At 35.3% G+C, this 14,138-nt stretch overlaps 1 protein-coding gene across 1 annotated transcript in view; it reads left to right on the forward strand.

The window, feature by feature from the left end:
* The first annotated feature begins 1,238 nt into the window (after positions 1-1,238).
* Positions 1,239-14,138, forward strand: part of LOC129228284 (zinc finger MIZ domain-containing protein 1-like) — a 141,817-nt gene continuing 128,917 nt past the window's right edge. Inside the window, exon 1 of the mRNA XM_054862959.1 lies at positions 1,239-1,277. Within this exon, the coding sequence (XP_054718934.1) occupies positions 1,275-1,277 (3 nt within the window). The 5' untranslated portion in view covers positions 1,239-1,274. The remainder of the gene's footprint in view (positions 1,278-14,138) is intronic.

Here is a 14,138-nt window from a genome sequence, read left to right on the forward strand (position 1 = left end):
TATGGAAGGCATTGCATTACTTTTTCGCATTTTCCTTTTTAGCTCTAACGTTCCTTAACATATTGTTCTTTTTCACAAATATTAAATATGTATGGAAATTACAAGTGTGAGATAGGGTAAATAAGTGTTTCAGTCTCGGTTCATTCGTTTGAGTGGTGTTATCTTTCTGATTTAACCGCCTTCTGGTTCGATACATCTTTGTTCTGTCAGTAAAACACAAGCATTTTACCGACTGATTCGCGGTAACATGAGTTTCATAACGCATCTGATTTATCATCATAAATATTCTTTGTATTATTAAATCCAGTGTGAAAATATGATTGTTCTTGCGATCACAATGTTTTCCTCAAAAGACTATTATCTTGATTGAAAACAATATTAAGAGTAGAGTTCTTGTTTGAGAATACGATTGAGAGTAGACATCTTGATTGAGAATAAGATTGAGAGTAGAGATCTAGATTGAGAACAAGTTTGAGAGTAGAAATCTTGTTTGATAATAAGATTGAGAGTAGAGATCTTGATTGAGAACAAGATTAAGAGTAGAGATCTTCATTGAGAACAGACACTATCAGTGGCAGCCATAAATCATATGAGATGCTTTTTAATTCATCCCATTTAACGTTTACGCCATCGCTCACATAACACGGTAGTCCGGTCTCGGTCACAATGTACTTTAACTGGTGAATATGTTCTCAATGTTTCAAATGTAGTTAAAAACCAAAAATAAATCTGGTGTAATATTATTACCACCCAGCATTTTTACGTTCTTTAAAACACACATGTCGCAGAATATAGAATGAGAGTGGCGCAAGTCCTCCAAACCTTGTTTCGAGTAACTGCAGGTTTTGTAAAACATCAGCATAAAAATCAAGACTACGTATATTTTGATTTCAAGAAAAGGATGTGGATTTAAACATACTAACTTTTTCCCCTGCATTGTCCCTACCCTCCCCAGTCATGCTTTTTTATGTTCTTAAGTTCCGCAACTCATATTTAAAAAACTATTTTTCCTTTATTTTTTGAAATTCTTTTTGTATGTTTAATATCCAGAAGTCCCTTACCCAAACCACACTTGGTTACAGTTATTACGGGTAAGAGAATTTTACTTTTGTTTTGTTGCCACCCTGCACGTGTTGTTTGTATGAATGCTTGTGTTTGTGCTATGGCCGATTCCTTTAGCCATTTAATGCATTTTGTTTCGTTTTTCTTTTTCTTTTTAGGGAGTGCGTGTTTTCGTTTATTAAAGCAGCAGGAAATGAAGTGCTTGTGTGCAAATGGTATGTAAGTCTTAAGTTTTTTAAGGGGCTTTTTTTATGTCATATCGCCAAGAGCACTTGCAAGTTTATCGAAAAAATAAATTTGAACACTTATCTTCCTTTTAAATGACAAAAATCACCCAAATTATTAGCAAACTAGAAAATCCATAGACTAATAATAAGAGTAGACCGAGCTTTCTCAGACTTGCTGATGAAAAAATTGGTTCATGGATACATCATGTGACTGGTGGGAGGCTTGGCGAAAACTTTAGCAACATGGTTGCTAGATTGAAACATTATCTATAGTTTGGCACTCGACATGTATTTTAAGACGTAATGTGTTTTCATTATAATTTTTTTCCAGGTGCAGAGATTGAACTGTTTTTCTTTTAGTTATGCATTATTTTGACATTAGTAATTAGTTTTTGATCACAGTTTTCAGTAACTTTTATTTCATTTGGAACTGCTACGTCAGCGTTGGCGTGAACGCAATGGCTAAACGTTTTGCGTTAACGCAAAAATGTACTAATCAGGATCTTAAATTGAAATTGTAGGTAAAAATCTTACCGTTTGCCGATTCTTTTTGGGCGCTTGCATCTTTAATTGCTTAGAGAGTTATGGAAGTTGACTAAAGAAAATGCACAGTACTATATCTAAACGGAAAAACTCATTATATTAACAAAATATTTACAACTTAGAATAACAAATTTTAATTTTATTGGGGCGTTGATGTTGATCGTCTGCTACGATCAACGACCGCTGTTGCTAGGATATCCACCAGTCATATGGTTTGGTTTATGAGCAGCAAAAGGGTTACCACAGCTCGGTCTATTCTTATTATTAGTCTATGAGAAAATCGCCCTTCAAGGTATGACGAATGAAAATTGCTTCTACATTTGGGGATATTTTGATAGTTGCAATTTTGACCCTTACTCCAGAGGATGAACCCTAAACTCTAGTAGATAGCGTTCATTGTGACCCCTTTTTCGTTCCTTCATTCTCCTAAAATGACAGTTTAACCAGTAAAATGGTCAAGTTACCGGATCCAGTTCAGCCGTTTCAAAATGAAACACTTCCATGCGTGTCAAACACTACCGAAAAATACTATCAAACTATCTTGACATGTCGCGAGTTTCATTGTTGGTAAAGTCAGCGTTACTCGATCAGTGAATTCGCTATTATATATATAAGGATAATAAATTTGATTATTAAAAAAAGTTCACATGAGCAGAAATTTGCGGCTATATATAAATTTGTTAAGAATTATGTATATATGGAAAGTTCCTAATTTTTCCTTATTGAAAATAAGAAAATAATATAGCATATAATATTATAGCAAAATAACAATTAATGTTTTGACAATTGTCCTAAAATAAGATAAACATGTTTAGTCGGTGAACCGTTTATTTTATCAGCAGATACCATTAATTTTACATCTATTTCATATTCATATTGATTCATTATTTGTCATTTATCAGGGCATTATCTTAATATTTAAAGCCGTATATTTAATTTTTCTCTTCCTGCTACGTCATCCTTCTTCGAAGGTGGATAAATTCCTGAATTACTCTGCATGCTTTTTTTTTTTTTTTTTTTGAGGTAAATAAATGGCATACGTTTGTCAGATTATTACCTCAGTACTCGGTGATACGTGCGCACTAAAATTACAAATAAAATAATACAGAAATCGATCCTAAAGACTATATTCTGTTTCCTTTCTTAATTTTCCCCATTGAAAAATTCGTATCACGCGGTGTTTCCTTAGCTTATCTTATGTAATCCCTGTTCCTAGAACTGGGGGGCTCCGCCCCCGTTCACTTCGCATGCCAAACCACCTTCAAAAGCAAAAACACACAAAAAAAAGAAAAAAAGCCAGCGGTTCTTTCGACTACTCAAGGCTCCGGTCACTTTTCCGCTCTTGCAGTACCTTCCTAGCGATTCTCCTTTACATTTCACTAGCAAAAATACTCGGCGTTGCCTGGGTCAGTAATAATTGTGAGAAACAATCGCTACTTTCTTTTGTTTTCTGTTTTAACTAAAATAATTCAAAACACACCGCTTTGACGTCATTAAAAATTCAGCTTCATCCTTACCCATAAAAGTAAAAAAGCAATAAGTATAAAGAACGAAAGAGCATTCATTTAGAAACGAAAGCGCAAAGTGAAGCATATAAAAATTTGAAGAATTTCCAAAATATATCTAACAGAAACAAAGATCACTAAAAAAAACTGTGCGTTTTATTTACTAAAATATTACACAAACAAACAAAAAAAAAAAAAAAGAAAGAAAAAATGCTCTCTACTATGTTTACCTAAGTGTGCAAAAAGTGAGTTTCCAAATGTTTAAATGACTTTAGACTCATGTTTGCTCCGGAGAAGCCTTGATTCAAAATTTACATTATGATTACTTTTAATGTTGCTGTTGTTAGGCAACGAATTTTCGAAACAATGGGTTTTAATCTTTAAGCATTTGATGTGGAAATTACATGACATTTACTGCTTTCGATCACGACGCTCTTAAACTAAGTTTTTTAGCAATAAATTATAGCCTAAGTTGTTCCCCGATTATGTAGCTATCTATGGTGAAAAAAAGGTTAAAATATCTCCAGTAGTTTTGAAGTTTACCCCGGACATCCGGACAGAGATTAGCCCTTTATGTGTAAAGACGATTATGTAGCTATCTATGGTGAAAAAAAGGTTAAATCCCTCCAGTAGTTTTGAAGTTTACCCCGGACATCCGGACAGAGATTAGCCCTTTATGTATAAAGATTACCGTGCAAATCGGACAAACTGCTAGATCCATTTTCTCTAAATTCTTAGGTAGTTACTCTCATAGAGCTTGTGAATGTGTTACTGCAGTCGCAAGGCCAAAACATAGCTAACAGTTATTCAAAGTAGTCAAGAAGTTCGAAATCTATTTACAGTATGCCCACTACTAAAGTCCCTTGTCACCCTCTTAAGTTCGGAACGGCAACTAAAACCGACTGCGGTACCACCTGTTGAGGAGTTGAATTTCTATCTCAAATACGGATTGAAAGAGAGTGAAAAAATAATTTACAGAGTTGTAGAGCATCATCGATTGAGAACTAAAAAACACCTTGTGAACATCAATGCAAAAAATAGAACGCTAAAACACGCATTTGTTTTTCCGTTATTTCCCACACTGTGGCGCGAGAAAATGATGTAGATAGAAAAAGAATAACAAGCAAGCTGTAACATTGTATCTTTATTTGAAATTTCGGTATCACGTTTTACCCGGAAGATTATTTCTATATTTGTCTAAATCTCGTGACGTCACAGGAGCGTAAATCCGGGACGTTTACGTGAAATCACAAAAACCAAATGCACGTTTTAACCGTACTATTTGTCATGTTCATGTCAATGAGGTGTCTTTCCATACTAAATCGATAACGCTCCACAATTTCGATATTCACTTTTTCCCCTTATCTCAAAGCCTTTTCGAGATACAAAAGCTAACTTCGGAGTTTTCCAATAGGTGGCGCTGTGAGTGGTGCCATTCGGTAGCGCATATACTCGATTTACTATACCTAGACACCACGTTTATAAAGATAGCAGTAGCCGTTCGAAATTAAGGGGGTGACAAGGGACTTTAGTAAGCACACTGTATATAAAGACAGCACCTGGAAGCTAAAAAAAAAGGCCTCATTGCAACGCATTGAATGGCAACGCTTGCGAATTGACCAATGATTGCAGCTGAAAATGTCACGAGTTAGATCTAGCTGATATAGATCAGCTGGTTAAAACACGTTTTCAACACAGTTTCCTATATACTGTATATCTTTCTGTGTGACAATTAACTAATCTCAGGGGCAAACTTTTGCGAAAATTTGTGTCATGTTGAAAGAACTGCTGTTGTTGAAAAAAAAAAAACTGTGTTAGCATAGATGTAATATTAACTAGATACATAACTGGAAACCGGTTCTATGGGCTGCCGACACGAGCTATTGGACGGGCACAAGTCAGGGGCGGCATTTCAGCATTTCATTTGGGGGGTCAAGCTTCTTAAATATGTATTACCACAGTGCTGTCCCAAATACGCATTAGTTAACAGGAAGTGGTCATAAAATCGGTTTAATATGAATAAAAAATAGTGTTTAGGAACAATTAAAATTTTGAATCACCTCCTAATAAGTTATCATACAAAACATCGCGATACTAAAGTTTTATACCTTTTTGAAAAGTTTTAATGCATGATTTTTAGAATTTGAAAAAGGCAGGGAATCGTGTTACTAATCTATCAGTGCCCAGTGTCGTGCTGTTTTTCCGGTACATCTAAACATAAAAGATGGTGAAAAAGCTCATGCTCTTCAGCATGTATGACTTCGTTTGAATTTTTTGCCCATTGTGCTTCGAAAATAATTCTCTAACCTCCTGAGACATAAAAAAATCTTTCTCTACTAGCTGAGCTGATTGGAATAGTTGAAAAATAATTGAAGTAGCAAATTTATGTATGAAAACACTTTTTATATCTTGCTCTTCAAAATCACCCAGGCAACTTCAAAAATTGTGAGGGGCTTAATTTTTCATCATTGAATAATCTGGTCTCTTCGACACTCTCAGCTTCAATGAGATATCATCTGCCTCCAGCTCTATTATTCACTATTCCAGATTGATGAGTCCATAACAAGAACGAAACTGCAGTCTCTGGACATGATAACCTTTCTGTTAGTATATTGCTTGTAATTTTTCTTGCTTCGTGCTAAAAATTTTACTCATAATTGAAACATTTTATTTTTCGTTTCAAAAATCCGATCCAGATAATATACTAACAATACAGAAAAATAATTATCATCAAATCTTGCGTTAATTTCATTCGAAACTAAACCTATTACTTCATGCAAAATTTAAAAAATCAATGTTTGACTCCATATCATCATGTGGATCTTTGTCACTTTTGTTTTTAAAAATTGTCTCGGAAGAAGATTTTTTTGAAAAGTTAAATGGTTGATTGAAATATACATCTACAATATGCAAAATCTATTTTTAATTTCAATTGTAGATTGAACTATGGTAGTATGGTGCACAGATCAGTTGTAGATTGGACTGTGGCTTGAATAGTCCGAAAATTAAGGGTAGCGGATTGAAGATGTTTTGATAGAGTAAAGCATTTTTCAAAAACTTTCCTCAGTACAAACAAATTGAATAAAAATTCAAACGAATTCATCATGCTAAATAAAGGGCATGATCTTTTTCACCATTGAAAGAATCTTTTTGCAATAATTCTTCCAATCGTCAAATCACTGCTTTGAAGTTATAGAGTAATGTTTTTATGGTTTTAACTCTTAAAGACCATTTTTTGTCACTCCGAGATTGCATAATTACAGAGCCACATAACTGGTATTCGTCGATACGTTTTTCTTATTCAATAATCACATGCATTTTTAAGAAGCTTCTAAGAAAGCATATAATGCATTGAACAGATGAAACGTGTTTCTAGCAATACACTTAAAAAATGAGCGTAAAGGTGAATGTAAAATGGGTTGCATGGGGCTCTCATATTGGACATACCATCGTTACACTGGGCACAAAAGTGTGAAATACTTAGCCTATATGAGGCAATGTCTTCTTTAGTTAAAAATTAACCACGGTTCTCTATCAGTTTTCTATGTTCTGAAAAGGCCGGAAAATACTTCATAAAATTTCTAAGTTATCATCCAACAAACGAAAAACACTTTTTATAGTCTGGGAATGTGTCGTGTTTCATCAAATAGCTTCTGAAAACCAGCGAGATTTTTTTTTTTTTTTTTTTTGAACAGTGATTACCGACTTTCATAAATTGAATTCACCCATTTTCTATCATTCTGCGCAAAACATTTGGGGGTGCGACCGCCCCCTCTTGACCCCCTATTTGCCGCCCCTGGCACAAGTCCGAAAAGCGCATGCGCGCAAACAACTTTTGCCGTTGCCCAATAGGATTCGAGGAAAATCTTCAAACATTTACCCGTAAAACCTGTTAATTTTTTAATTGACTAGAGGACCCGACAGACGTTGTTCTGTTCAAACTTTGTAAATTGAAAAGTTGAAAAATTTCAAGAAAGTATCAAGTGTTTAAACCTTTTTGTTGACAAAAATAAGTGAAAAGAAAATGTTTTAAGCCGCTTGGTGTCAGAATGCGTATATTTATTACAACTTGATTTATCTAGTGCCCACTGAACAGCTGTTTTATTAACTATTTTTTCTCGTGTACTTGAAAGATCTTTATAAAATTTACGATTTGTTCCTTCAGTCATACTCAAAGGATAAAAATCGTCCTCAGATATTAAGTGTAAACAACTAACTGCCCATCTAAAACGAACGGCAAGTCCCGCTGCAACATCCCGCATATGAAAAAGAATAAAACAATCGAAAGGATATCATTTGAAAAAATGCTAAAGGTAAAAGCAGTTCCCGAATAAGTGAGAACCACTCACCCTTTCCCCCTCCCGATATAAAATAAACATTCTTCAACTTACATAATTAAACTCTTTAAAAACCAAAAACAATTTTTTGCAATTTAAAATATTTCGTTAAATAAAAAAAAATATAATAAATTACGTTAACATAGTAGCTTTAAAATGCAAACAAATAATCCCGAAACTCTATTGTTTATGGCCCAAGTCGCCAAGCCACCACTTTACTGTAATCCAGCCAATCAGTGAGCGAAGCGAACTCCGATCGATTAGCGGTCTGATCTTTTGAACGAAAACTTTTAAATCCCGCTCTCTCGCTGAGCATTTGTCTCACTTACTATCTTTCCTTGCGTACTTGAATGATCTTCATACATTGCCTAATTTGTCCTTTCCGCCTAAGATAAAAATCTTTCACTGCACTAATCTTTTGTATATAGAACTACCCTGTTGTAATTTATCTGGACGAAAATAAAATTTGTTTCGTCTTCAAATTCCACCGTCTTTCCTTTAATAATGTACTGATTTGTTGGATAATCCTTAAAATATTCTTGCCATTGGTGACAAAACTCAGATGGATTTGAACCGAGAAACAGATGATGTTAGGTACTGTACTTTCTGATCATTTGGTTTGTGAAAGAAACCCGATTTCTTACAGTACTTAACTTTAACATGGTATATCACGGGGCTTAGAATCGTTGCTTTCAAGAAATGAAGGTTTCTCTCTCTCGCTCTCTACGTTTTATCTATTCACAATTGACATAAATCACAGTAGTAAATTTAATTACAAAAAGCAGAGCTGGCTTTCTTATTGTCCTTTGGCAACGAATTAAATATTTATTTCAATTCCCGCTCAACAATAGGCTAAAATAAATATTAATCATCTAGGAGTTATACCCTTAACACAACTTAATTACACAAAAAAATTTGATCAAAATTGGTCCAGCCGTTTAAAAGTCTTATAGTGACAAACATCCGCACAGAAGACATATATATATTAACATATATATTTCTTGTTTTTGATCCTATCTGAAGATTTCGACGAGAAACTTTTTATTGACAAAATTGCGTCGGAAAAGAAGTTTTTTATTTTTTAGCTTTTTGGACTTGGATTTATTTGTCCGATAGAATGATCATTAGTTTTATATACTACTTATCAGGAAAATCCTACTATTGCATTGCCACCTTAGGTTTAGGATCTGTTTTTACTTCCTTTTACGGCTTAAAGGAAGTATTGTATTCGCAAAAAGTTTTCACCCAAAAATCGGTCTTAATTTCTATTTTGCTCACCTCCAAATGAATTTTTTTTTTTTTTTTAACCCGATAACACGTGGTTATATGCCTAAGAACGTATAGACGCCCGAAATATACATTTTGACGATCCCCAAATTAATTACAAGTTTTCTTGTGACGTCCGTATGTTCGTGTGTATTTGCGTATGTGCTTATATATATATCGCATAACTCGAAAACGGTATCCTAGAAAGTTGAAATTTGGTGCGTAAAATTCTGGTGGGGTCTAGTTGTGCACCTCCCTTTTTGGTTGCATTCGGATGTTTCAAAGGGGGTCTTTTACACCTTTTTGAGGGAAAATCATTGTTAATTTCAATGTAAACTCAAGTGGTGTTATAATTTGGCAAACACTTGGTGTTATATCGCCAAGTTTTTTCGTCAACTTGGCGACAAATTTGCGGTGTTTTTTTTTTTCTTTTTTTTTTAAATATATAATCTGGTTTTATTTTGGTCACTATTGGCGATATTTTGAGTTAACTATTGAATCACATTAAAATGTCGAATATTGAGAAAGTTAATCTGTATACAACGTTTTTTTACTTCAGTTCGCAACAAACTTGGGGTAAAAATATTTAAAGTGCTTCTTTGCTTACTCCAAGGCACTATTATCATTAAATTGGCGTAAAAGGAAGTCATGTGATGCACACATCAGCTCGTTTACTTGTGTTAGCTGCTTAAAACAGCGCGACAGTGAAGGATTTAACTAGGTTCTCCTTTCCCCTTTGACTGAAAAAAATGTTTGGCGATATTTCTTCTTTCGTGAAAGGACTAAACATGTTATCAACTCACTCAATAAAAATGCTGCATTCTTATCAACTAAAACTGCTTGGGATATTTTTTTTCCTCCCTCAAAAAGAACAAGCTTGGTATCATCCAATAAGTATGTTTCATTTCATTGTTGCACGAAGTCTAACTGTTTAGTCACTATGATTACATCGTAACTGCCGTTTAAGACTGTTGATTGCTTCGGGATTTCTGTTACGAAAGATCTACGATTCGTGACTTTTGGATCATAATTGCTGCGACAGAGTTTCTCATCGGCAATTTCTGGACCCAAGTTGATGTTTCGGACAGCGATCCGCGCTCACCGCTAAAGAGCTCTCTGCGAATTCGGTAACCGCCCGGTGTTGCCATCGACAGGCTGTTGACATTTTCTCCCCAGGCCATTTTCGGCAGATGGAAGGGAAGCCGTTGGGATCGATCCCCCGTTGCCCCTGGCAACCGGTCGCCTGCTCCCGCGGAAAACAAGTGGTCACCGATGCCCTTTTCGCCGCCCCCCACCCTATCATCCTCCCGCGCCGCCTCTCCGACGACCGCGATAGGGCCCCACATAGCTCTCCCTGGGACGAAAAACTGAGATCTCTCCTCTGCTTTTACCTCGCAGAAACGATTACAGCCAAACCCCCGAATTTCGTGTCCGGTTAAAATGAGATCCCAATATAACCGAACAAATAGATGGTTTAAGAGAAATTTATATGAAGCATCATAACCTTTGTTTGCGAGAAAAACTCTGCATTGGCATTTAGCGAGCAAATACAATGTTATAGTGCCCTGCAAACACGAGTACGGTCAAATCAAGGCCGTAGCAAGAAATTTTCACGTCGGGTGTAGGCGTATGTACAGTCGAACCTCCATATATCGAACTTCCGCATATTGAAATTTTCTATATATCGAAATTTCAGCAAATTTCTATGTTCATTACATAGAAAAATTGTTTCTATATATCGAAAAAATCTCTATACATCGAAAAACATTTCCATACATTCGTAGATTTTTTTTTTCCACTTCAGACTGTTTGTCTCATGAAAAATGAAAGTTACGGGAGAAAATTATGTTCACTTAAGTTTGCTACGAAACTCATAAGGTATCTGGGGTTGAGAGCTGTGTAGATAGGTCGTTGCTCCGTTCTGGAGTTCTTAAATTCTCTCAAGTTTATTTCAAATCTAAGTTGTAACCAGTAACACTGTAAAATCAGTTTCGAGTTATCCCTTTTGTCAGTTGATAATCATTCCTAGTTTTTTAGCTTCAGTAAAAATCATCAAGTGAAGTAGATTGATTTTTTACTTTTCTCTCGATTACACTGTCAAAACGAAAGCCCCCCCCCCCCCTAATGTTGCGAATCAAGTTAATTGCAGAAGAATGAAGATGTATGACGGCGCAAAAATGTAATTTCTGTTATTTTTTTTATTTTTCAACTTTCATTTAATCCGATGCTCGTATAAATTAGAAATTGGGTTTTATACACGAAAATTAGCTTTAATTTTAGTGATTTAGGAGATTTGTACGATAAAATAAGATCGTTTCTATATATCGAAATTTTTACATATCGAATTTTTTATCGGAAATTTGCTACTTCGATATATGGAGGTCCGACTGTATATTGTAACGGATCCGGTGCGACTTCCAACTTTCTTGAAAGGACGACACAGTTCTTGATTAAAAACACAGGAAATTTATTTACACTATGTACAGGAAAGAGCGTCAACAACTGCTAAATTAATCATCAGCAATTAAGCAAATATCACACAACACCGTAAACTCAACGGTTACACACGTATTTACTTCCAAATACGAAAAACAACACAGCGAAATGCCTCGCAATAAACAGAGCTAATACACTCTCAGTACAAATTCTCAATCGAAACTAAACTTTTTATCATGCGTAACGGCTTTTTATAACATCGAAAAGTTTCCACAATTTTCCAAATGCTTCTAGTATCTTCTTTTCATTCACAAACCTTATCAATGAAAAATAGGGGAACGTATACTTAAGCCTAATGTATAGGGTCTGTATATTCATTACAGGAAACTATTTACAGGTTACGTTACTACAATAACGTAACAACATCGTCTGATCTAGCTAGATTACGACAAATTAATCACAAAAATAATTACTATTTACAGAATCTGTAACAATATATTTAATCAGTGGACTTGCGCTACAGTGCGATTCAACTTACATGAAATGGATATTTCAAGCGATTTCTCATGATTAACGTATCTTAGAACTAACGAGAACTCTTCGTCCACAACACGACATTTTTCGAAAGCGAAGAGCGACGCGTAAGAGTAGGCTTCGTTATTGGCTACTAATAAATTTTCAATCCTTTAGCATCACTGAAGGAGGAAGTCTCCACATCCTACTAATCTAAACCTCTCTTTCTTAGTGTGAACGAATAAACACTGTACGGAGAAATGGGGCACAATGGTCCGCTTTTCTGCTTTTAATTTTTTATATCATCAAAAAAGTATATCGAGCAGTTAAATTTTCTACAATAAGTTTCACTAAACATTTTTCTTCATCCCCTCAAAATTTTTTGAAAATACCGAGTTGATTAGCTTTTTTCACATTAATTTTTTAACGGAACCTTGCAAAATGGACCAACGTGCCCCACGTGAGGGTCCGCCTCGTGGGGCACGTTGAACCGCTTTACGAAAACAACTTCTGTTATAATTTCAGTGATAAATATTACCCAATACTGAAACTAATTTATTTTCTTTTGTGCATGGAATGAAAAACAAGGTTTCAAGATCAATATAACATACTAAATTGATTGTAATTGATAAATCATCTTTAATTAAAAACTGCAGTAAGCATTCACCATTAGTACACAATTATTTTTTAAAAATCAAAAGAAAAAATAATTATTGAACATTCATGAGAAAATTAAACGGTTAACACCCGGTTCAGGAATTCGACAGATGTAGCATTTATAGTATTTCTTAATGACATACATAGGACAGACACGATTTTCTTTTAGATTCTGCCTTAAAGAACATGAAATTTATGTCAAGAAACAGGATTTAAAACGCTCCTCTATTGCGCATCATGGTCTTACAATCATATTTTCGATTTTTCTTCTGCCAAAATTATTTATAGGTGTTCTTCGATTTACGATTTAGATTTTTGGGAATCTTATTACATCTGATGGAAAAATTCTGTTTCAGTAGTTTAGGATTTGTCGAGAACGTCCCCTTTCCCTGGTGTTTGGGACGCAAAAAAATTTTCGTCCGCGACGTTTTTCATCTTTATAGGTGTCCTTGCTGTTCTGGTGGCGTAATAGTTTCCGGTTCCTTGTCTACTTCCTTAGCTTCCTTTCATTTTTCGTTCATTTGTCATTTGGTTTGCATTGGTGATCCATTCATTTTTTTAATGCACTGATGAAGGGGCCTTCATTTGATAGTTCCGCAACAGCTGTTTGCTGAATTTTTAACTCTTGAATGCTTTTATGTGTACTTCATACACGTTGTCATTTTACTTACATGAGGTACGTTGGTCAGGTCTAACGTGCCCCGCAAAGAGGTGGACCAACGTATCCCATGTTCTTGGTCCGAAAAAATGGTGTCATATTCGAGAATGGAATGGCCCGCCAGGCCATCGGTGCTCTCCCGCCTGTGCGCCCTCGAACGCCCTCTGTGCACCTTCTCACCTCCGTATATTTTTCTTTTTTTTTGGGGGGGGGGGGTGCGTCCTCGAATTTTTTTTTCTTTCGTTTTAGTTGCGTCTTCAAACGTGTGCCACTTCCTTTTTCTTTTTTTTTCTTTCTTCTTTTTTGCGCCCTCAAACCTGTGCGACTTTGTTTAGTTCTTTCTTTCTTTCATTCTTTTTTTTTTTTTTTTTTTTTTTTTTTTGCCCCCTTGAACCTGGGCGTCTTTGTTTTTCTCTGCCCTAAAGACCTGTGCACATTCGTTTTTTTTTTTTTTTTTTTTTGAACCTCAGTTCTTTTTCTTTTTTTCTTTCTTTTTGCGCTATCAAACTTGGGCGCCTACGGTTTTCTTTGTGCCCTCGAACCTTTGCGTTATCATTTACTTCTTATTATTATTTCTCATTTTATGCCCTCGAACCTTTATTTTTTTTCCATTTTTATTTTATTTGCGCTCTCGAACCTGTACGTTTTCATTTCTTATTGTGCTCTCAAACTTGTACCTCCCCGGTTTATTAGTATTCTTTTTATTTTTTGCTTTTTTAAACCTGTGTGCCTTCGATACCTTTTTTTTTCCCTCACACCTGTGCAACTTCGTTAGTTTCTCTTTTTCTACTTTTTTTTTGACGGGGGGGGGGGGGGGGGGGCTCAAACCTGTGTGCCTTCTGTTTTCTTTTTTTTTCTTTCGCCTCCCTCAAACTTTTATTCTACTTGCGTCCTCGAACTTATGCGCCTTTGCTCCTTATCGCGCCATCAAACC

Source organism: Uloborus diversus, chromosome 1 (genome assembly GCF_026930045.1).
Source record: "Uloborus diversus isolate 005 chromosome 1, Udiv.v.3.1, whole genome shotgun sequence".
NCBI classification, from domain to species: domain Eukaryota; kingdom Metazoa; phylum Arthropoda; class Arachnida; order Araneae; family Uloboridae; genus Uloborus; species Uloborus diversus.